At 39.3% G+C, this 25,581-nt stretch overlaps 1 protein-coding gene across 2 annotated transcripts in view; it reads left to right on the top strand.

The window, feature by feature from the left end:
* The window catches only part of cntn3 (contactin 3), a 286,640-nt gene that overhangs the window by 135,002 nt on the left and 126,057 nt on the right, over positions 1-25,581 (top strand). For both annotated transcript variants that reach the window (XM_008105362.3, XM_062973823.1), the window contains one exon: positions 5,710-5,805. In XM_008105362.3, the coding sequence (XP_008103569.2) occupies positions 5,710-5,805 (96 nt within the window). The remainder of the gene's footprint in view (positions 1-5,709; positions 5,806-25,581) is intronic.

The raw sequence follows: 25,581 nt of genomic DNA, 5'->3' as shown, positions 1-25,581 counted from the left end.
AGTCCATAGAAATAATCTGCCAGGGCTTTTCAGGGACGGGTAGAGGTGATAATAAACCACAAGGTCGACCCACTGGATGTTTACACTGCTGACAAATAGCACAGCTATCACAGTACTTTAAAATGTCCTGCCTCATTTTGGGCCACCAGTAATGACGAGTGATGGCTTGTACAGTCTTAAATCTCCCAAAATGTCCCGCAGTTGGCTCATCATGATATGCTTGGATGATTTCCAAGCGTAATTTACCAGGCGGTACAAAAATCTGCCCATTACATGATAGTACCCCGTCTTCATCTTGTAAATTAGGCAGTATAGTCTTCATATCTTGAGAGAGCAATATCAGCTGTTCTTGCATCCACCTATCCTCTTTTTGAGAGGACAACACCCGGTCATGAAGATCCTGCCTGTCCTGTACCATATTTAACAATGAAACAGGTAAAATGGTTTGCTCAGAGGATATTTCCACAGTCTTAAACTCAGGCTTCCTAGACAAAGCATCAGCCCTCAAGTTCTGCTTCCCTTCTACAAATTGCACTCTGAAGTCAAACCTGGAAAAGAATAATGCCCACCTAATTTGCCTTTGGTTCAATTTCAGTCTGCAAATGCTCCAGGTTTTTATGATCAGACAGGACCACTATCTGATGTTTAGCCCCCTCCAACCAATGCCTCCAAACTTCGAAGGCCACCTTGATAGCTAGCAACTCTTTCTCCCAAATCGTGTAGTTTTGTTCAAACGCAGTGAGTTGTCTAGAATAGAAACCACAAGGCCTTAATCTACCGGACGGGTCCTTCTGTGAGAGCACTGCTCCCAGCGCATAATTAGAAGCATCTGCCTCAACAACAAATGGTCTGTTCACATTTGGATGTACCAGAATGTTCCCATTCTGAAAGCTACGTTTCAGTTGTACAAATGCCTCTTTGGCCTCTGTAGTCCATTCAAATGAATGCTTCTTTTGCAGGAGTTGGGTTAAAGGCACCGTCAAGTGTGCAAAATGGGGAATGAACTCCCTATAATAATTGGCAAAACCCAAAAACCTTTGCACATCTTTTTTGGAGGTTAATTCTTGCCAGATATTGACAGCGTCCACTTTTCGCGGGTCCATTTTTAGCTCCCTCCCAGATATAACATGTCCCAAAAACTCCACCTCAGACACATGAAAGGCACACTTTGAGGCCTTAGCAAACAACCCATTTGCCCTGAGCCTAGACAGAACCTGACGCACATGTTCCCCATGTTCACGAACGTTTTTCGAATAAATTAATATATCATCTAAATAAATCACCATAAATTTGTCCAAAAGGTCTACACATCATTAATGAACCGTTGGAATACCGCTGGCGCATTGCACAACCCAAATGGCATTACTAAATTTTCGTAAGCGCCATAACAGGTGTTAAACGCGGTCTTCCATTCATCCCCAGCCTTTATACGCACCAGATTGTAAGCCCCACGCAGATCTAATTTAGTGAAGATGGAAGCTCCCTGAACCCGAGACAATAACTCAGGAATTAGAGGTAGAGGGTACCTGTCCCGAACAGTGTACTTATTTAGCACACGGTAGTCGCACACAAGTCTCAAGTCGCCTGTCTTTTTTGCCACAAAAAAGACTGGAGTGGCCGTAGGCGAGTTAGAAGGTCTAATGAAACCCTTCTGCAAGTTCTCATCCAAATACTCCCTTAAAGCCTGTCTTTCAGGTACCGTGAGCGCATACAACCTGCCTGCAGGCAACTTAGCTCCTTCCACCAAGTTGATTGCACAATCATAAGGCCTATGTGGTGGTAATTTATCCGCTTCTTTTTGACAGAACACATCCCAGAAGTCCCGATAACAAGATAGAACACCTTCCATATCCCCAACCACTTTGTTTAGAGTTAAACACACTGGCGGGTCCAAGCTAATAGTTTTGCGAGCCCAATCCACCCGAGGATTGACCTGTGTCAACCAGTCCATACCTAAGATGACATCATATCTAGGTAGTGCAGTGACATCAAAAGTTAACGTCCCCTTTTGCCCTTGCACTTGCCAGGTTACACCCGCTGTTTCTTGATCCACCATCCCGGAATGCAACAACCTTCCATCAGCACCCTCCATCCAAGCTGTGACTTTTTTCTTCAATATTGAGATCTTATTCCTTTCTGCAAAACTTTGATCTATGTACGAAACGGTAGCCCCTGAATCCAAAAATGCCTGAGTACTAACTGGTCTCTGACCCATTACACTTAATTGTATGGCCACAAACACATGCTTATTTCCTCTAGGCAATTGCATCATAGGCCCTAATGCGCTGGACTCATGGCGCATTAGGGCTTCCCTTTTCCCGGCAGCTGAGACGGTTTTAAAGAGCAATTATGAGCAAAATGCCCCTCATTTCCACAGTATAAACACAGCCTTAATCGTCTGCGTCGATCTTTTTCCTCTTGGGACAGTTTGCGTTGCACTCCAAGCTGCATGGGTTCCTCCCCAGAGTTCACAGGGGCACTAGCATGATACTCCACAACTGGAGTCCTGTGAGTTTTCTTTCTAAACTCCAACCGAGCCTCAATTCTACAAACTTTGGTTACCAACTCATCCCAATTTTGAGCTGGTTCCACACGAGACAGTTCATCCTGCAAACCATCATTCAACCCAGCAGTAAATGCCAACATAAAAGCATGTTCTCCCCAGTCCAACTGATGCTTAAGCAAATTAAACTTATTCAAATAGTCAATTAAAGATCCTTTACCCTGCTTTAACCAATATAAAGCCCAACCCGCATTTTCCTTTTGTAAAGGATCTCCAAAAGTCTCAATAAGAGCTGCCTTAAAGTCCGCCAAATTATTCTTAATTGGGCTATTGCCCCTAATTACATTAACTGCCCAACGCCCCGCTGGCCCAGTTAGTAAACTCAAAATAAATGCAACCTTGTTAGTGTCTGTAGGAAACGAGAGGTCAGATATTTGCAAAAAGTATAGGTCCACTTGAGCCAAAAAGGTTGGGAGTTTCTCCCTGGCTCCATCAAAACATTCAGGAACAATAACTTGTCCTTTGATCTGCTGTGCCTTCTTTAAGGCTTCCAATTCCAGTTCCAAAGCTGCCACTCTGGCGTCCAGCCTAGCCATGTTAACTTGGCCCTTTGTTGTTGTTGTTTGGCGTGTGGCAATCTGTCAAGAGTCAGACGCCAATTAGCGAACAAAAATAGAGTTTATTCAGCAGATAAGCCAAAAAGTAATGTTAACACAGAAAAAACCTTGAAACACTTCACTATCAGTGCTTCAAGAGCAGTTCAAACAAAAAATATAATTCAGCAACACAAGCAGGTAAAAACAAAGCTAAACAAAGTTAGTGCAAACTGCACTTTCTGAGTCCAAGCCCTGCCAGCCGGCTCTGTAGTTTTCAAAGGAACAGTTCCCAAAAGAAAACACCAAATTGGTCAGGAAACAAACAAACAAAGAATGCAGTAGACTGCTTCCACAATGTGGATAAAGCCGAAGGCTCCAAAAGGATGGTGAAAAGACGTCGTCCGGGATTCCAAGGTCAGGTCAGGAGATAACAGCGGTGTCCAAAGAGCAAGTGTGATGACTCATGGGCCATGTAGTCCCGTTCCTAGCGCTGTTGTGACAGATGAAGAGGAAAACTTGGGTTTTCCACTGTTTCAGCCAGAATTGGAACTTTCCCAGCCTGAATTGGAGCCTTTGCACCTGCAGGAGGTTTGTCTTCCAGAAATCTGCCAAACAAGCCCTGAGTCAAAATCTCCCCCATTTTCTCGCCGTAATTATTATCAACAACAAAAAGGAGTTCAACAGGCTAATCGCAGAAGCCTGAGAATCGCAGCCAGGCATTCAGCTGATTAAGACTGCTTTCATGAGAAACTGTAGGGAGTCATGCATCTGGACACAGAGATTGACTTTCGGTTCTGGTTCCCCAGAGAAGTGTTCTTTGGTGGGAAAACGAGGCCCTATTTAGGTTCTTTGCCCTGTAGGAATCTTGCGGAGTCAATTCGTCAGCTACCGGAGTAGGTTGTGTGTGGACAGCGCTACTCCCGTTTCCAAGCCTTCGTTCCCGTTTCCAAGCCTTCGTTCCCGTTTCCAAGCCTTCGTTCCTGTTTCCAGCCTTGTTTTGCTTCACGGACCTTGCCTTGCTACCTAGGACTCAGCCTTGCTTTCCAGGACCTTGCCTTGCTTCCCGGACCTTGCCAAGTATTTACCACGGATCTTGTCCCTGTTCCTCGTTCCTTGTTACCTTGTATCAAGCCTTGTGTTCCAAGAATCAAGTTACTTCCTAGCCTTACATCAAGTTCCTTGGACTAAGAACCTTGTCATCTCCCCTCACTTTGCGTGGCAAAGTGAGTGTTTCGGTTACTGGATTACAACTTTGGACCTTAATATTTTATATTGGACATTGTTTTCCTGGACTATAATTGACCTTTCCTGAAAGGTCTTCTTCTGAACTATATTCTACACTTATTTTTATTGCCTTTACTTATTCCCTTAATAAAGATATTAGATAGATTCTGGCCTCTGTGTATGGTTATTGGTGCTCTGCAGCCTGGGTCGTGACAGCAAGCCAGGAGTCAAAAGCCGATAGTAGTCATCAATCACAGGGCAAAGGCAGTAGCAAAGTCAAATTCCGATCCAAGGTCTGAAGAGGGTGCAGTCATCCAAAACAGGTCCACGATAAGACACAGTGAGAGCCAAGCTAGGTGATATCAGCAGATTCAAATCATAGTCCAAGTCCAGTCTTCATGGAAACACAGAGATCCCAATGGCGCCTCAGCAACACCTTGCCACACGCAAAGTGCAGTGGCCAAACATTCCCATTTTATTCCCCTTCCTCCTGGGTGCCTCACACCCAAACACCAGGTGTCCCAAATCTACTCAGAGTCTGAGCTCCACACAGCTAGAGCTCATGGATCTGGAGTACCTAGCAATTCGTCGGAGTCCCAATCATCCTGCCCACACTTAGCCCCATGAACACTTAAAGAACCATCCTCCTTTCTCCAAGCATCCCAATTGGGATCAGCTCCTGCAGAAACCCCAGGTTCAGAAGTATCCAGAGACCCCAAATCCTCAGACATCTCCGGTGGCTGTGCCCATTCAGTGCCCGCTTCCCCAGCCACCACCTGTTCTGCAGCATCCATCTCCCCATCTGAATCTTCCTCAGAAGATCCCCAATATAGCTTTCTAAGTCACTTCCTGCGCAACTCCTCCAGTGAACCCTCATCACGAGGGTTTTTTCTTCCTCTTCGAATTCCATCCCCATCAACCATAATCCCCAAAGGCGCAGTCACAACATAGATATTGTCTTCACTTCTTGATATCAGTAGAATAGCAGCAGCGAGATAGGTGGGAGTGCCAATGAACTGACCTGAGTCCCTTTGGGGAGATAGGGTGGTCGTTTATTATTATTATTGATGATGATGATGATGATGATGAAGTGCTAAAACTTTAACTGAAAGCAAACCAAGGTAATCACAAAAGTTGTAAGTTTCAGAAATGTGTATTATTTTATCAAGGTTGTATGCATTTTGGCAGAATAGCCTAAAATATATGCTATACAATTTTTAAAACAATTTTGTTCCAGTCGCAAGTTGTTTGAAAGTTATGGTGACCACATATTTAGTATGTTACTATTTTTTAAACCATGATATTTGAACAAACATGCTGTCTTGTTTTGTTGTTATCCATGTACTAATACATTCCTTTCTTTTTGGGGAACCCCACCACACACAGATCCTGAAAACTTGAAGACAAAAATGAGAAGCACTGTATCGGTCCGAGAAGGGCAAGGGGTTGTTCTGTTGTGTGGGCCACCAACACATTCTGGAGGTAAGAAATATTTGGAAACATTAGTCCCCTATTTACTCATGTATAAGACTAGAAATTAAAGTCAAAAGGTAGCTCAAAAAACCTGATTTGACTTATCCATTGGTCAGTGTGAGTATTGTACTTTAACTATTATCAAAAAAGGAACCTTGCTCTTCTCTAAAGTGGCAAAAGGCAAGATTCCTCCTTCCTGAGAGAACCTAAAAGAAGCACTGACCCCGTGTACTGTCTTTGCCATGACACCACTTCTGACTTTTTTGAATGCCTAGGTGGGAAGTAGCAGTAATGGCCTGGTCAGGGTCAGCTTATTATCTGAGGCAGGATTGGTGTTTTCCTCTCTCAGCTGAATGACTCTTGGCATATTCACAGGTCAAATCACAATCCATAATTTTGGCCCCAGAACTTGCTCTCGATTTATACATCTCTCTCTCATATATATATATATATATATATATATATATATATATATATATATATATGTGTGTGTGTGTGTGTGTGTGTGTGTGTGTGTGTGTGTGTGTGTATACATACATACATATGTACATACACATATACATATACATACACACACACACACACACACATACACAGTGTGGGGGGAGTATTTAGTCAGATACCAATTGTACAAGTTCTCCCACTTAAAATGATGAGAGGCCTGTAATTGACATCATAAGTAGATCTCAACTATGAGAGACAACATGAGAAAACAAAGTATTGAGATAAACTTTTGTTATGGACCAAATACTTACTTTCCACCATAATTTGCAAAAAAAAAAATCGTGAAAAATCAGACAGTGTTATTTTCTGGATGTGTTTTCTCATGTTGTCTCTCATAGTTGAGGTCTACCTATGTTGTCAATTACAGTCCTCTCTCATCTTTTTAAGTGGGAGAACTTGTACAATTGATATCTGACTAAATACTCCCCCCCACTGTGTGTGTGTGTGTGTGTGTGTGTGTGTGTGTGTGTGTGTGTATATATATATATATATATATATACACACACATACATACATACATACATACACACAGATACAGTGGGGGGGGAGTATTTAGTCAGATAAATAATTTCATTTCTCAGATGTGTACCACATGGTTTTAATTTTTATTAGATGAAATGTTTCACTATAAGATTAAACAATTAGTGATTATCATAAAGCCTTTCACTTGCCAGAAAACTATACATGATGTTTCACATGTCTCGCATGTACTGATTTTTATTTTATTTTACCTTAGTAGTTATTCTTCTCAGTATTGCTTGGGAAGTATATTCATCGTCATTAATGAATTACTCATACTTTCAATTGTTCAGAAATATTCCACATCAGTTTCAATTACCCTTGAGATAACATGCCTCCCCTGAACAGTTATCAAACATGTGATTCTCTAATAAATGACAAAATAATTGGGGCACCTCAGACCACTCCTTTTTTTTTTGCATATAACATCTAATCTCTGTGTTAAATCATATCATTCCAAAATACCCCAAATATAATGAAAATCTCTCCAATCGTTTAGAAGTGATGTGATTAAAAACAAGCATGTAGAAACTTAATTATTTTTATATGGGAATGGTAAAAAATGACACCCCCTCATGTAGCTTGTTGAAATCTTGCAAATGATGGAACAGACTACATCAGGGGTCCACAAACTAAGGCCCGTGGGCCAGATACAGCCCTCCAAAGTCATTTATCTGGCCCCCGTCTTCAGTTTTAGACTAAGACTTGCCCTAAGTCTGAAATGACTTGAAGGCACACAACAATAACAACCCTAATTAACTTGACTATGTCATCAGCAAGAAGCAGGCCCACATTTCCCATTGAAATCCTAGTAGGTTTATGTTGGTTAAAATTATTCTTAATTTTTAAATATTGCATTGTTCTTTTATATTTTGTTTTGCACTACAAATAAGACATATGCAGTGTGCATTGGAATTTGTTTGTATTTTCTTTTCAAACTATAGTCTGGCCCCCCAACACTCTGAGAGACCGTGGACCGACCCTCTGCTTTAAAAGTTTAGGACCCCTGGACTACCTGATAGAACATGAAAAAATAGAGTGTTCCTTTTGTCTCCTAAACATGGATTTTGATCCCCCCCCCCCCCGCTGCCTATTTATTTTAAAAACTTTAAAATAAAATAAAAACTTACTGGGCTGCCATCAGGCCTCTCTGCATGCTTCCTGGAATGTACCAATGTTGCGCCAGAAAGCGGGGGGGGGGGGGGATAAGTGATTTGCCCCCCTCTCCTAGTGCTATATTGGTATGTTCCAGGAAGCATACAGAGGCTCAGTAAGTTTTTCTTTTCTTTTAAAGGTTTTGGGGAGGATTTGCTTCTCCCACAGGGCCCAAAGAAGCAATTTGAGCTGTGCAGACTGACTCCTCGGTAGTCCCAGGACTACTGAGGAGTCAGTCTCTACAGGGCCCATGCCGATACCCAAATGATATGTCATTAAACCGGGCTCTAATGGAGTATCAAATTAATTTGGGACAAATCAGTGTTTTCCTGCTTTGTCTCAAATTAATTCAGTTTTACTGGAGACATTGTTTGGATGCCTCCAGTAAAACTGCAGGAGCTCCCACGTTATGGACCCTAAGTATTATGGATGGGCCCTAAATTTTAAATCAAACTATCCAAAACGTATTTTCCAAATTAGGTTGAAATCCATCTGCTTGTTTTTATGTGATGCAATAAAAAGCACCCAGATAAGACCTTAATTTTATTTATATAGAAGATAAATAGCAGGATTGCTGGAAGAGAACAATGGGAGATTTCTTATCATCACAAATAAGAACTAGGAAAAAATGCAATTGTGTTCGAGATTATAGTGGGGGAAAATGATTTAAGACCCCTATCCCTATTTAACTTGGGGCCTGGCTCCTGCTATTTATTGAAAGAACAACTGATCAAGGACTAAAAATATAAAAACAGTATCTGCTTGTTTTTACGACTTAAATAAGACATGAAAGCAAAATAACCACAGTTATAGAGACATTGTTGGCAATATTCTCACAATCGTTCGTCCAAACCACCCCTGCTGCGGAAGGACAATTACTACCATCAGCTGCTATCATATCTCCAACATTTTTAGACTAGTGCCATTATCAAAGCTTTCAAGATTTGAAACTTAACAACAGAGAGCTGTTCTGTGTCTTATGAAACCAAGATGCACACTTTCATCTAGAAATGTTTCTTATTATCAGTTTTAGAATTACAAAAATGAGTTGCTGTCTTCAAATTGCTTGACTCTAAAATTCTTACTACCACTGCAGAAAGAGCAATGGAAAAAATGGGAACTATGTTTGTTCTTCTTTTTGCTGTTTCATTTCCACCTTTTTACTTCAAAGTTTTTTAGGCATAGACCTTTGTCTTAGCTCCACAGTGGAATATTATCTAGTCCTATTTTTGTCCAAATCTCATAGAAAAAAACACCTCTATAAAACTAATATCAAAAATACAGGCATATATTTCATGTGATGTCATGCATTTCCTTCTACTCAGGGGGGCTTACCTCCTTGTAAATGTGTAAAATATTCTTCCTAATTCAGCCAGATCCAACTGCATGATTGCAAAAAGGGCTAGAACAAATTGTTTAATGTACACATGAATAGTGTGATATTATGAACAAATAAACATGCATGCCATTTTGTTTCTCAAAATGATAAATAAGGTATAATTGAATTTAAAGCCCATAAAAGTTGAGAGTGTATAAAATATGCACTGACTGCATGTTTCTCTTTAACACCTTTGTAAGGAGCACTTAATATGTAAAATTGGCTTAGATTAAATTTCCAAAGAAATAACGTCTCTACACATTCATGAATATCAAATGCTTCCTTTCAAGCATGTTACCTTTCTTGGACTATATTAACTCCATCCACAGCAGTGGCTATAAGAATTATTCCAGGAAAGTAATGACAGAAGTCATAGCAGACATCTTGAATGATTTAAAACAAGATCAAGATTTTTTAAAATCTACTAATTTCACTTCATTTTTTGTATCTGATGAAGTAAGACTTAAGTCTGTGAAAACCTATGCTGCTAACTACATTCTCTCATCATTCTCAAGGATGCAACAAGGTCTCTTTACCTACTAGTTTTTTTTTGTTTGTGGTTTGATTTTTGGAATTGAAACCAATGTAGAACAGCAGAAAACAACCTTGCCTCATCAATTTGACATGGTTATCATGTTCTCTCTCAGCCTTCTTTTCTCCAAACTAAACATACCCAGCTCCCAAGTTGCTAGCTTATTTGCAAGAATATCATGGGGAACCTTGTCAAAGTCATTAATGGAAATTCCATTTTTGCAAGCACATATCCTCCCAAATGCTTTTATTTGGCAGTCAGTCCCAGTTGATCCTCTGACCCACTGCTTTTAAAATGTCCTAGTGCCCATCCAGACAGTACCTTTATCCCAGCAATCAGTACCTTTATCTGCAGGTACAGTACCTTTATTTGCAACAATCAGGAGGGTGGCCAGATGTCGTTCCCTGTAAACCTGGAAACAATAGCTACAAAAGGCAGAAAACATGAGATTTCCAGGTGTGGGAATACTGCGTTTTTTAGCCAGATATCCGGATCTTCATATATCTGTATGCCCTTGCAGTCAGAAATCACAGAATTTTTTATCTGGGTTTGTTCCTGGGTTTTAGATGTTTGTTCCTGATTGGCGAGTTTCTAAAAAGAAGAAGACACTTGAGTAGAAGGCAAAAACTTTGTCCTGGGAAGACAAACTTCGTCCTTCACCTGTTTAATGAATTTTGTGGCAGAAAAATTAAGTTCCTGGGATGCAACAAGTGCTTTCACATTAAGTAGTACACAATGAAACAGGAACAGACATTTTAAAACCAGGAACAGAATGTCATCATTACTGTAATTAGTCAGACCTTGTTGTGTAGCCATCTCTGCAGATAAGTTTTGTGGTGTACTTGTGCCAGGGAACAACAGGATTATGTTGCCTGGTTATACATGTTGGTTCCTCATTGGGTGTATGCTGATATCAGCATATACCCAATGTGTATGTAGTAAATGACAAAAACTGACTACTGACTGTTGGGACATGGATGTGCTGGAGAGGAATGTAAATACTGAGAGCCAAGGTCATGCAGGTGGCTAATAGAAACAGCCATGTATAACCCAGGAACACTACCCTATTGTTCCATACCACAAGTATACAGCCGAATCTGTCTGGACAAATGGCAGATGGCCAGGCAGCCAGGCTCTAAAAAGTATCAATAATGACAAAGTTCTATTCCTGGCCTGCAAGTGTGTGCTCCTTTTTCATTGTACAGTGTTGACTTGGGTAGAAGTGGTCCTGCTCCATTAGATTTGTTTGTGTGGCAGATACTTCATGAAATGTCTGGAAAGGACAGTTTTTCTAGCCAGGACAAAGAACAGAACTTTTTCAGAGATCCGTATATCTACATATCCACATCCTGGGGCTTTTTTTTAAAAAAAAGCTGCCGAGGTTTCCGGCGGAAGTCCATGGTGGTCATCTTGGGAGCCACTAAATCACGGAACAAAGCAGCAGGTCTGGACAATGGAGGCAGAAATCCCAGGACTAACAGGTCTGCATGTGGACCTCTTCTGAAGTCCTAGGATTATTTGCCCCTGTTTAAAGCCTGTGATTTAGTGCTGCCTGGAAGCGTCCCTAGTTTTTCTCTCTTCCTTCCAATTTCCCCTTTTGTCTTCAGGTTACTTTAGCTGCTGGATACTGCTTTTAAAAGGCAGAAGTATTTTGCACTAATTTAACTGAACAGAAAAGAAAAGAGAGGGAGGATAGGATCTTGCTCTTCTCATATGTGAAAGACCGATGGTCTCTGCATTGAATGCACTAAAACTAAACCCAGTAGACACAGGCAAAAGCAAACTACTGTAAGGTTTACTAGCTGGTCCATTATTCCTAATTTATAATGTTGCCATATTGACCATATTCTGATGTTGCTTAGCCATATGTATATTAGCTTTCACTGGAAATCATGGAGTTTATACAACTGTGAATCTAACCTTTAGCTGTTATGCAAAAAGGCTGCTTCTGATAGTTGAAAATGGGAAGTGTAAATGCAGCTGTTTTATATAGGTGAGGAAGGAAGGAAGGAAGGAAGGAAGGAAGGAAGGAAGGAAGGAAGGGGATACGAGCTTTTGCCTGGTATCTTATGATATCAGTTTTTGCAAGATTTTCATATTTTCTTAGTCATTGGACCTGTCTATGTGATGTGCATAAAATATAGGCATCAATATCAAGTAGATCTATGTGGTTTTCTCAATGTCATTATTGTTTAAACCCTAAACTTTATCATGACCCTTTTCCATTATGTCTGCAACCAATAAATTGATTTCTGCAGAGTGCATTCTGTGTTTTATCTGTCTACAGTGTAATACATCAGGTATATGCTGATAAGGGATAATTAAAGGGACTTGACCTTCAATTTTCATTTGGTATAGTTTAAACCATCACAGGTTGTTTTATTGACCACTTTGTAATGAGCGATGGTCTTCTGTTACTTGTAAACTAATTTGAATCTTGAAATCAAGAGCTGCCAGTGAGGATAAGAGCTTTTTTTCACTGTGTCAAAACTAAATAGTATTTTCTCTTATTGATGACAACTTAATGGGAAATAGAGAAAAAGGCCAAACTGCTTATCTATAAAAGTAAGCATTTTGCCTCATGGACTATTTTATTTGTCAGTTCAAGCACTGAGTAAATAAGAATAGTGAAAACATTTAGAGGAAACTTTTCAGTTTTACAGCTTAAATGGCGGATTCTCAAAATCGTTAAGAACAATGTCAAATGAAACAGTTTAAACAAATGTAGGTAGTTGAAGATGCAGAGAAAAGCAAAGACTGTACTGTAGCATTTTCTTTCCAACACTTGGCTAGATCCCAAAATTGATAAAATCTTTCTCATCTTTTAAAAATCTCTATTAATTATTAAAATCAAAACTGTCCATTATATCAAAAATATTTATGACAGCCTATCCTACAAATATTTAATTCCTTTCTCTGAGTGTTTATCCTGCTGAGGTGGTACTATACCACTCCATTCTTCCCCCATCCCCCACCAAAATCATAGTTTTCATAAGACAGTTCCAACAAACTATCTATTAATACTTTTCTATAAAAATGACTTATTTTTATTTGGTTCCTGCACCCCAGAATCAAAGTTCTTGCTCCCAGATTATCAATTGCTTCCATTCCATCTAACTCAAACATCCACCAAAACCAGTTCAGGACCAACTTTAGGGTGATTTTTAGTTTTATTGGATGTCTAATCTATTTACATTTCAGCTAACACATTTGTGATCCAATTTTACACATAAGAATCAGAGAATGCAGTACCTGAAGTACCTATGATTGAAAGGTTCCACATCTCTGTTTTGCTGCAACAGTTGCACTTCTTTAGGTTTCTCTACAGTAATTCCCTTATACATCCTCCTACAGAACTTCCTTAATTATTTCCAGGAATTGTCTTGTTTTGAGCACTGAATTCAGTCAAAATCTTTGTTTTTAACAGGAATGGCTTCTCGTTCGTGACATCTAAATGGGATTCTTTCTTGTTTAACCTTATCAGTCAAAAATACGCAATCCTTCCTTCTGCACAATATTTATATTAAAATTAAAATATAAAAACAGTAATACATTTCCCATCAATCATCAATCTATTTTCATAATGTTGCTGCAAAATCAGATCCCTTGTTGATATCTTAGTAAATTGGACTGTAACATCCCTTGATTCCTTTCTCAGTTTTTCATAGTGTGAATTTCTTTAATACACATCATCTTCTGTCACTATGTCTTATATCTCTCTTTCAAAAAGGTCTGTCAAAACTGTAGTCATCTTTTTAATATCTTCAACAGATCTAAATCTCAAATATTTTTTCCTAAATTCTATCAAAGTCAAAATGTCCAGGTCTTTCTGCATCTCCAAATTAATAAGAACAGCTTTTATTTCCAAAACCAGAACTTTCTCATAAACTGGCTTCATCTTAACAGTCACTTTAGATAAAGCACCTTTCCAGTACTTATTCTCTTGTCAAATCCTGAGCCATCTCCTCTCTTACTAACTTAAGTTCATCCACCAGTCTGAAAAGCATCAGGGGATCCAAATCTAACTCCAGAGGGATAACTCCAGCCCCTTCTTGCCTTGGCCCGCTTCCTTGTGGAGACCATGGTTTATTAGTGCAAATTCACATTACAAAGAGTTCAGTGACACACAGGCCTTTCATTTCTTTTCTCAACAGTAACAATTAGTCACAATATATTTCACAACCCTTAGGTAAAGGTAAAGGTTTCCCCTGACGTTAAGTCCAGTCGTGTCTGACTGGGGGTTGGTGCTCATCTCAATTTCTAAGCTGAAGAGCCGGCGTTGTCCATAGACACCTCCAAGGTCATGTGGCAGGCATGACTGCATGGAGCACCGTTACCTTCTCACTGGAGCGGTACCTATTGATCTACTCACATTTACATGTTTTTGAACTACTAGGTTGGCAGAAGCTGGGGCTAACAGTGGGCGCTCACTCCACTCCCCGGATTCAAAAATGCGACCTTTCGGTCTGCAAGTTCAGCAGCTCAGTGCTTTAACACAACCCTTTACGCAATTGCTTACTTTAATTCATAAACCAGTTTACTTAAACCCAAACATCTAATATTCTGTAATGAATAATCCCTTCTTTAATTTGTAGTTCTTTTGTCCATTTTAAACCCTTTAAAACCATTTATTAAGCCACAGTCTTGTTAAACCTTTTAGCTTAGAAACATACTTTCCTTTTTGAGTTTTACAACCTTAAAAATCTAATTCACAAAAAAGGCACTCACTGAGGTACAATCCAACCATCAATATGCAAGCATTTTAATAAGTAATAAAGCTTTCTTAATCCAAATCCAATCCAAATCCAATCGTAATTAAGCGATGAAGATACATGGATTCAGTGTCCTTTAAAGATGCCCTACACCTGTTGATAAACTCTATAAGCTAGCTGGCATTGCCCCTCCTGACGTGCGACAGGAAGTTGCTGCTAACTGTGAGAGAAAAAAGGTCAAACATTGTGAAAGCCATCCACTGCATGGCTATCACCCTCCTCCCACCAGACTCAAATCAAGGAAGGTCTTCATGAGAACCACCACTCCTCTTGATGTTCCTCCAGCAACAGCAAGGGTGTCCCTCTGGGCAGCTAAACCAGGCAATCCCAACTGGATGGCCTCCCATGAGGGTCTTCCTCCAGGGGCAAACCAAGAATGGGCAACTTGGAAGTCCCTAAACAGACGGAGAAGCGGAGTGGGCAAATCAAAAGACAACCTGGTAAGATGCACTACCTGGAAGAATCTTTCACCTTGTGTGACTGTGGAGCTGGACAAACAACTCCTCATATGTATGCTTGTCCACAATGCCCTGCCTCATGCATGAAGGAGGAGTTGTTTAAAGCTACAGACAATGCGATTGCTGTTGCCCGCTTTTGGTCCAAAACTATTTAGCTGTTTGTGATTCCTTTATTTTATTACTTTTAAACTTATTTATTATGCAATGCTTTTGGCACGAAATAAATAAAAACCATGTTATTGCTGAGAGGAGACCACATGGCATACAGCTGGTTTTGCAGCAGATTCACTGCTTCCAATCATTTATCCAAGAGAAGGGAAACCACAATTTAATAGAAGCTCTGGAATGATCCCAGTGTGTTTGAAGTGTTGACAGCTGGATCAGACCGAATCCAGCCAAATCCAGTGTCCATACATAAAATGGACCCATCACATTATTGCCAGCTAGAAACACTCTACAGCAGAGCCTTGCTGGTGGCATAACTTCTGCTTCACATGGCCAAATGCCCTTTTTTTACTTCACAGAAGCAACGTTACCAGCAATGCTCTTCCAGGGAGCAGTATTTGGCTGGTGAAATAGCTGCAGCTCTCAGCTCAACCGGCTGTCTCAACACCAAAAGAACATCTAGTGCAGCACCAGAGCACGATACTCTGGATTATTTTTGCAGTACCATCATTGAGTCAAAATGAATGGTGGCTCAAGGTTGTAAAGTGAAATTAAAGAAGATTTTTGTAGTAACCTTGATAAAGTTACTGGTGTGTTGGGGTGGTTTAGGACAGCTAAAGTTTTATGAGAGGTCGTTTTATTCAGCAAAGTTTAAAACACAAAAAAGAAAAAGTTAGGATAAATGCAGTTTTATGGAAAAGAGAAAGGGAGAGAAAAAGTTTTCACCAAAGACATTTATTTTGATTAGAATTAAAATGGCCTTTGTCTATGTTAGTCAATGAAATAAAAAATAAAATAAATTATTTGAAACTTTTTTGAATTTGCAAATAAACCAGGGAAAATACTGTTTTATAGCTTATGTGGTGTAGACAGCTGGATCAGACTGAATCCAGTCAAATCCAGTGTCCATATATGCAGTGTCACCAGCTAGAAACACTCTCCAACAGAGCCTCACTAGTGACATAGCTTTCACAATTTTACAGGTAAAAGAGAATAAATAACTGTTGTTTAACATGCTTCTAAATTACTTGATTATTGAGTAGAAGGAATGCTTATCAACTTTTGCATCTGACATCTGCAGATGAAAGAGATAGTTAATGCCACATAGGACAGGACCAGAATTCAAAATGGCATTGACAGATTGAAGAGTTAAGCTAAAACTAATAAAATGAATGTCAACAGGGCTAAATAAAAGGTGCTATCTTGAAAGCAGTACATGTGAAAAAGATCTAGGGGTCTATACAAGTTAACAAAATGATGCAGCAGCAAAGAAAAGGAAAAGAAAATGTATTGTCAAAGGCTTTCACGGCCGAAATCACTGGGGTGTTGTGTGGTTTCTGGGCTGTATGGCCGTGTTCTAGCAGCAACCACACAACATTCCAAAAGAAAAAAAATACATGTAATTGTTCCAAGATGTGGAGTGAACTCCTCACATGCATCCCTACACTTAGTTCTCCGTCATTCCTTTAGATTTTTCCTAATGGAAAGACTGTTGTGGACAGGGAGAAAGGAAGGCCAACTGGATTGAACTGCTTATAAGTATGCAAAATACCTTAGTGTAACATAAGTCCGTGTCACCACCCAATCTCTTTGGAAGGAAATATCAAGAAACCACCCACCCATCCACTTGCCTTTTTAAATCCTTGCTAGCAATCCTACTCTGAGCTGAAGAAGAGAACAAGGACTTTCCTAAAACTATACAAACTCTTCCCACCTCTGCAGCTTCAAGGAGCCACATATCTGGCAGTGCATGTAGCCAGAATAACGGCTTATACTGTACAGCAAGCAGGTTTATCAAAATATGTCTGTAAACAGCAAATTCTATTAGTAAAATCATTTCTAAGTATTTCTTGCCTATATTTATTTGTTATTTATTTATTTACAACATTTATACCCCGCCCTTCTCACCCGAGGGGACTCAGGGCGGCTTACAAAAATTGGCAAAATTTAATGCCCAAAATGCAATCATAAAAACAAAACAATATAATACTATATACTATAATACTCATTAAAAAAAAGGTAAAAGTAAAGGTTTTCCCCTGACATTAAGTCTAGTCATGTACAACTTTGAGGGTTGGTGCTCATCTCCATTTCTAAGTCGTAGAGCCGGTGTTGTCGATTGAAGAGGTTACTGAAGAAGAGTGAGCTCATGCTGGTGGGGCAAGGATAGACACAACTTTTGTAGACATCTCTTTTTACTGTTGCCTCAAATGCAAACTTTGAAGCTGTGGCTGATTTGTCTGATGTTGCCTGTTTCTGAAAGATGGAGATGAGCTTAGTTTCCTTGTTCCCAAGAAAGAGATTAAGCTCCAACATAGAATTGATAAAATGGCTAAGGCGTCAGCTTTTATAGTGGACTAGCTGTGCCCGGCCACGCGTTGCTGTGGCGAAGTATGGTGGTATGAGAAATAAAGTATTGAGGAATTGGTGGTAGTTAAGGTACAGGGTAAAGGTTTTCCCCTGACATCAAGTCCAGTCATGTCTGACTCTGGGGGTTGGTGCTCATCTCCACTTCTAAGCCGAAGAGCTGGTGTTGTCCGTAGATTCCTCCAAGGTCATGTGGTATGACTGCATGGAGCGCCGTTACCTTCCTGCCGGAGCAGTACCTATTCATCTACTTTCATTTACATGTTTTTAAACTTTAGGGTTGCTTTAAACTACAGAAAAAGATATTCCACCTGAACATTAGGAAGAACTGTTCGGCAGTGGAACTCTCTGTCCCGGACTGTGGTGGAGGCTCCTTCTTTGGAGGCTTTTAAGCAGAGGCTGGATGGCCATCTGTCAAGGGTGCTTTGAATGAGATTTTCCTGCTTCTTGGCAGGGGGTTGGACTGGATGGCCCATGAGGTCGCTTCCAACTCTATGATTCTATGATTCTAACTTAAAAAATTAAAACACATGACAAATCCAAAGCTAATTTGACTACATTTGCCTACTATATTAGGTGGTGCCTTGAATGAGATGTTAATTGAGACTAAAGGCTAAAAAAAACATTGTTATCCTTGGCTAAATAGGAAAAAAAGATCCTTCCTTTCTGAAGCCCAGTCTTTTAGCAGATCAAAGTCTTTACAGTAGGACTTAAGTTCTTTCAGACCAAATAGTGGCTCTCCTAAACAACAAGCTCAGCAGCATCTATCCTCAGAATTCTAGGATTGTTCCACCTCTTCAAACAGAGTGAGAAGTCAAGTTAATTTTTGTCTTGGGCCAATTTCCAGTGAGAGCTTGCCTTCTGTGCTTGGCCCATTGCTGGAAGAAGTAATATCCTGATGCTTTGCTGTGCAGGACTGTGGGGGATAGTTATGCCATTTTTTTTATTTAAAGGCCCCCAGACTTCTTTATAGTTACACAGTTCCCAGTCTTCTAAGCACCATCAGATGTTTTGAGGCATAGAACTTCTGCTTCAGATAAAACCTTTAAAGCCAGTGCCTACTTAGCAACATTTTTGGAGTCCTACTCATTGCTCTTCAGAGAAAAACAAGGACTGGATGGTCATACTGAACCTTCACTGTTGTCCAAGGTATTAAGTAAAGTCAGGATAGAGGTGGCAGAGATAATTTTGATAACTTAAAAGTGGTCTTATCATCCTTGGTTTTCTGAAGTAATCATCATGGAGGTTCTGAAGAGTTGGTCTCTACCATTATGGCTGGAATTGCTACATCAAGGAGGTTTGTTGCATCCCAGTCCAGGCTGGTTATAATTACACACCTGGAGGCTGAACAAAAAAGGTTAGTTGTAGAAGGGGATGGTTTTGATATTTTTCACACCATTTTCTCAACTAGAAGACCCTCTACTAAATGATTGTATTGATCTATTTAGAGGGCTTTTTGTAGATAAAAGGGTGCATCTTCAATCAGCTTCTTGACCTTTCTTCAGGTGGCTTTCAATAATTGTCTCATTATCAATCTATACTCTACTCAGGCCTCTGCCTTGAAGTCTATGCTGAAAAGAAAGTGAGATACAACTTGCATCTCTTCCATGTATGTAAAATTGTTGGTGGTGGAGGTTTTTTTTTAAGAACGTGTCCTTACTTCCATTGGGAACAGTCCGCTTATTTTCCTTGTGGTATCTGTATGTGGTTCTGTGCATCTTGTTGAATGTTCCTTGTGAAACATTAAAATTGGTGGATTTCAAATTTCTTACGCTGACAGTTTTGTTTTTGATTGCTATTACATTGGTTTGAAGAATCTCTGAGGGTTCTGTTAGTGCAGAATGTGCTGGTACAGCTGTACCAGAAGCTCCGACTTTATTTTCTTGCTGCAAATGTTTGCAATCATAGAACAGGCCGCCTGTCAATCATCATTAAGTTTGGTTCCACCTCTTGTTCAGTGCTCTGGGAGGGAAGGAGCCATTTTAAGTCTGTCTCTCTTAGGAAGCTAAGCTATAGGACGTAGACCAGCTCGTCCCATAGAAAAACTTCATATCTCAAGAACATCTGAGGAAACAGAAACAGAAATTCCAGGGGAAAAGTCCCAAAAGCTCTGGCTGAGAGCTTACAGCCTCTCAGCCTCACAGCTCCTGAGGGAAACAGCCCTAAGTTTCTAAAGACTCAAAGAGAGAACATCATAGATCCACGGAACCCCAGCTGAAACATGTGCAAGCCTTGGCTGGTAGGTCCACCCGATACCCAGATGCATTTGGAATCGGTAGTGGGTCCCACATCAGCTAGGCCCATATTGATAGACAGTCTGGAGAGGTTATAAGAGGGTTTTCACAGTTATCCAAAGCCAATCGCCTATCCCTTGGGGACAAGACTCAAAGGGCCAACAGTTTATTAAGGAAACCTTGAAGTGTTATTTGACTCCTAGAAGATTTATTATCTGTTCATCAATAAAGACTTTGTTATTTCATTAAAGACTCAAAAGGCCATCCTTTTAAGGGAAATTTGTATATGTCCTATACAAAAAAGACAATAGTTACAGGCCCAGCGTGTGACAGAACACAGAAGGTGTGTTTTTTCATAAAGATTCCGTTTTTCTTTGACTGGATCATTTTGTTGTTGTTGTTCCTAAAGTGAATTCAATATTACTTTGAGATCTGGATGTTGTCCTTCCTTCTTTTTGCCAGAATCCTAGCATACCAGAGGAGAAAAAGTGGCACAAAATGGATGTGTGGACAGCAATTAAATTCTACTTGGACATAATTAAGCATAAATCAGACTATTTGTTTATCCTTAAGGGCCAGAGATCTCTTTCACTTTGTCATGTTGGTTGAGGCTACACATTGAGTTGCTTGGTTCCAGAGGGGACTCTTCATATATAGTGCTGCCAAGTCTGTGGTCATCATAAGTATGGCAGTGTCTTTATTGTAGATTTGTAGGGCAAAAAATTGGGCTTTCACTTCCTTTTGACAGATTGACACATTTGCTTCATCATTTGGGAGGTGTGTTCTGTGGCATTTTATGTCTTTGTGATTTGATTTGTTACCTGCAGGAAAATGCAAAATTCCTTGCTATGAATTTTGTCTTTCTTCAGCTATGGGGAACGTATCCTTCCCACCTTTGTTGATGGATCTATATCTATTGTTTTTCCTTACTCCAAAGCAATTACATGAAGACAAAGGTGGTTGTAAAATCTAGGATGCAGAAAAATATTTATCCCCTTATCCCTTTTTTGGTTTCTGATCTATGTTAGGTCCCCATACTAGTAACCTATATTTTTAAAATATGCAACTCAAGGTCTGAAAGGCTTTCCACTGCTCTGGAAGCATGGTTGTCTGTGACTAAATTCACCTCGGGTGATGAGATGGCAAGTCTGCTGAACTTAAGATTGAGTGAGGAAGCAGAACAGAAGTGTCTGTGTTCTATGCTATTTTTAAGAAAAATGTTTAGCTTCACCCTAAGCTTAAATGGTTTGGGGTTTGCATCTAACATCTGTATTAAAATACTAATATGTCACAAATCCTTAATATAGCTGCAATGTATTTTAAAATATAAGGAACAGATTGGGACATATTATCTTACCATATGTGGCTGACTGTCAGTCATTTTCCCTCACCATATGAGTGTATGTCTTACAAGCATTAAGCTCCTTCAGAGGTGTTGTGTTTTAGGTGCTGAATAGAAGGCGAAACAAATAGCAAGAATTTCAGAAAACACACACACACCATGACAGGTGAAAATGCTGTCATCATCCGCAGATGGGATGTTACTAACACCCACTTTGTAAAGCTGTTTGTTCATCAGGACACCTGTACATGAAGCATTTGAAAACATTACTTCATGATATTGTGAATGTGGATGGACGAGGACCTGTCATTGTCAGATGATTTGCTGAATACCCAAACCTATATGAAGAAAATAAAATGATTTGTCTATGTTTTTTTATTTAATACATCCCAACAATTAACACATTTTTGCATTACATGTCTTATTTCAGTATACATAATACCAAAATAACTAATGCTTAAATGACATTTAAAATGATCCTTTGAAATGTATCACCCACCCCCTGCCCTCCCCCCATTCCCCCTCCCCCCTGGAACAGGAATTCAAAATATTATCATTGTATCATTTTAACCGTGTGGAACGCCTGGTTCAAGGTGGTGTATCTTTCGTCTCCATCTATTTTGTCAATTAGCACTGACAATTTTGTGAAACAGTCTTGTTCTTTTAGGCTATTTGTATATTTTCTTTTCCTTTGATTAATGAAGTCATTAATTATATATTCTGACATATAAGACCACCAAGTTTCTACATCCCATTTTGTTTCATCCCTCCATCCTCGGGCTATTGTGGCTTGTATTGCAGCTGTCATATATTTTAGGATCTTGGTCCAATTATTGTTGTCATCCTTTCCCTTTATTGTGAGAGACATATATCTGGTTTTCCCATATTAGTTCTTTCCCTATTAATTCTTCCATTACTTTTCTTATTTTACTATAAAAGATCTGAATTTTTCTATAGTCCCACCACATGTGGGAGAATGAGCCTATTCCCCCACATTTGTGCCAACACTTGTTCGAGGTATTTCCCGTTATATGTGCTAATTGGAGGGGGGCTCTGTACCATTTAGAGATTATTTTCCTTTGTGTTTCTTTGATCCTTATATGATTAATTTTATGAATATTATCGATCCAAGACCCAATTAGTTTCTCATTAAAGTTTTTTTTCCCTTTTTCCAGCTCTCTATAAGCGTTGTTTTTGTGTTATAAGTTAAGGTGATTAGTTCATCATACCACAGCCCAGTCTATTTCTAATTTCCCTCTAATTATTCTATCCAGTGGGTTTCACCTGCTTCTCTTCTTTTCATGGCCTGAGCTTTACTGGACAGACCTAACCATGCTATCCAGTTTCCTTGACCAAATTTATCTTTTATTTTATCCCACTTTAATATTTCTCCATTGGGGTCCATGAGGTCCCCAATCCTTTTAATACCATTTTCCTTCAGTGCCCTAATTATACTCCTGAATGTCTTATTCTTATTTTCCAGTGTTTCTAATGGGAAAGGGTCAATTTTATTTATTTGTAGTTTAATTTGCCATTTTTTTCCCAGATTGGCAACATTGTTAAGCAAGGGCCTGCTTTTATGTTCTTTAGGTCTTTCCTATCTATTCTCTCTACCATTGACATTCCCTTTTGCCAACTATTTGCTTCCTTTTCTATTTGCACCCATTTTTTTACCCCTTCCAATTCGAATTCTAGTAACCTCACTAATTGACTTGCCTCATAGTATATTCCCAACAAGGGAGCCCCCCATCCACCCATTTCTTGTTTACTATAATTTAGGAAGTTCGCAATTTTGTTTTTGTTTCCTCCCACTACCCATTTTTTGATAAGCGTTATCACACTTCTTCAACAAATTGGTAGAGATATTCATGGGGAGGGTTTGGAACAAGAATAAGAACTTGGGCAAGATCTTCATCTTGTAAATTTTTAGTCTTATGGATATATCTTGAAATTTCTTTCCCCATGAGATGATTTGTTTGCTTATATTTTTCCATAGATGATTATAGTTCATTGATATAATATTATTGATTTTTTTTTTATATCTACACCCAGGTATTTCATCTTCTTATTCCCCAATTTTACTCCCATGATGTTCTGAACCTTCTTAAGTTCTTCCCATGTTAGATTTTTTATGTAGTATCTCTGATTTCCCTAAATTAATTGTGAGGCCCGAAGTTTTACCAAAGTCCTTGACTGTTCTGATTTGTCTATGTTGGAATCCCATTCATTTTATTTACAAATAAGAACAGTAATGGGCAAAAATTGATAAGGATGCATAGTCTCTATGCTGACAGTTGCTTGCCGGTTCAGGATTATCCCAGTCCCAAAGCAGAAAAACCTTAGATGTAGGGATGACAACTTTTTTAAAAAGTAATTTTTATTGAAAATAAAAATAAAATTCTTTTACATGAAAAGTGGGGGGAAATCCAAGAAAAGGAAAGTAGGGGAAAAAGGAGTTTGGAGAGGGAGAAGGAGTGTTGAAAAAAAATCATTCCATTCTTCTTTGTGGTGGAAAAATGTTTCTTTCTTCTTCTATTTGTTTAATAGTAACTTCTCCTTCTATGACGTATAGTGGTAGTGATTAGTTTGAATTGTCCATTTTGATTACTCAGTCCTCTCTTATTTTTAGATTGTCCATTTGACTTTATTGATTTTTAGCCATTCGATAAAGGGGGTCCAGTCCATCTCTTTCATGTTCTTCCCTTGTGATTTTTTTTATCATGACATTAGTCAGAAAGAAGTTAAACAATGTGATGAAAATTTAGCTTTTACAATAGTCAAACTTGAAACCCCCATGTTGAAATAGTCTTTCCTTCTAAGAACCTTTTGAAGGGCTCCCAGTCTTTCCTTAACTCCGCAGGGTCTTTTGACTGGAGATATCCTGTCAGAATGTCTATCTCAGCCACCTCTGCCACTTTCACGATCCATTCCTCCATTTCTGGTGTCTCCATTTTTTGCTTTAATATTTTTTCAGTAGTTTTATGGATCTCAATCCAAAACTTTTTAGCCTTCTTGCAAGACCACCACATATGGAAAAATGATCCTGTTGCTTGTTTACATTTCCAACAAGTGTTTTTTTTATTTTTATTTTGGCTGCATTTTAGCTAGTTTAACAGGTGTCATATAGGATTGATAAAACATTTTGTAGAAATTTTCCAGAAGGAAATAGCTTCTGAAAATTTTTATTTTTACTTTCCAGAGGCATTCCCATTCGTCTAAGCTGATCGAGCGGCCAATGTTTTTGGCCCATTTTACCATACATTCCTTGATATATTCATCTTCTGTGTGTAATTTTAACAGGAGATTGTAGAGTTTGGATAGTTGTTTATTTTTTGATTGAAGTATCTTGTCAAAATCTGTCTTTTCTTCTTGAAATTCTCTCTGCAAATCTTTTTGATATTGTTGGTGAATAAAGATGAACTGAATTTTTGGGATGACAACTTGTGATTCTACCAGGTTGTAAAACATTTCAGCATTTGAGAACATTATTAGGCTCTCCAACAGCCATTAAAATCTTAATGTTTTCCACAGTATCTCTCCGCTGAGCTCTGTGTAAGCATTAAAGCAGTGTGGACAAGTAACTTGGAGTAATAAAAGATGTCATGTTAAACTTATTCTCTATGTGCAGAACTTTGCTTTATATTACAAGATGTAATTTAAAAAAACTAAACAAATTCGTTTTCTGAGCCAGGTTTCATATATTTCAGCAACATAAATACTAAATATACTTTCAATCTGTAATCCTGGAAGTAAACTAGCAAATTATCTGAAACATATGACATCTGACTTGAGAACAGTTCATGCGAAAATGATCTTGGAGTCTTACTAGGCCAACTGTTGAACATGAGTTGTCGAAGGCTTTCATGGACGGAATCACAGGGTTGTTGTATGTTTTCTGGGCTGCATGGCCATGTTCCAGAAGTATTCTCTCCTGACGTTTCACCCACATCTATGGCAGGCATCCTCAGAGGTAGTGAGGTATGGAGAAACTAAGCAAGGAAGGTTTATATATCTGTGGAAAGCCCAGGGTGAGAGTAGAACTCTTGTCAGTTGGAGGCCAGTGTGAATGTTGTAATTAATCACCTTAATTAGCATTGAATACCTTCATCTCCTGGCTTCTTCCTGCCTGGGGGCATCCTTTGTTCAGAGTCGTTAACTGCCCCTGATTGATTCATGTCTGAAACTCCTCTGTTTTCATGTTTGAACTTGAGCCAACAAGGTGATGCAGCAGCTTACAAGGCCAATGGAATTTTGGGCTGAATCAGTGTATAGTGTCTAGATCAGTGGTTCCCAAAGTGATTTGGCCTACCACCCCCTTTCCAGAAAAAATATTACTCAGTGCCCTGGAAATTATTTTTT

This window comes from Anolis carolinensis, chromosome 2 (genome assembly GCF_035594765.1).
Source record: "Anolis carolinensis isolate JA03-04 chromosome 2, rAnoCar3.1.pri, whole genome shotgun sequence".
Taxonomy (NCBI): domain Eukaryota; kingdom Metazoa; phylum Chordata; class Lepidosauria; order Squamata; family Dactyloidae; genus Anolis; species Anolis carolinensis.
The sequence above is the reverse complement of the archived record's forward strand: the minus strand, read 5'-3'. Positions and strand labels throughout refer to the sequence as shown.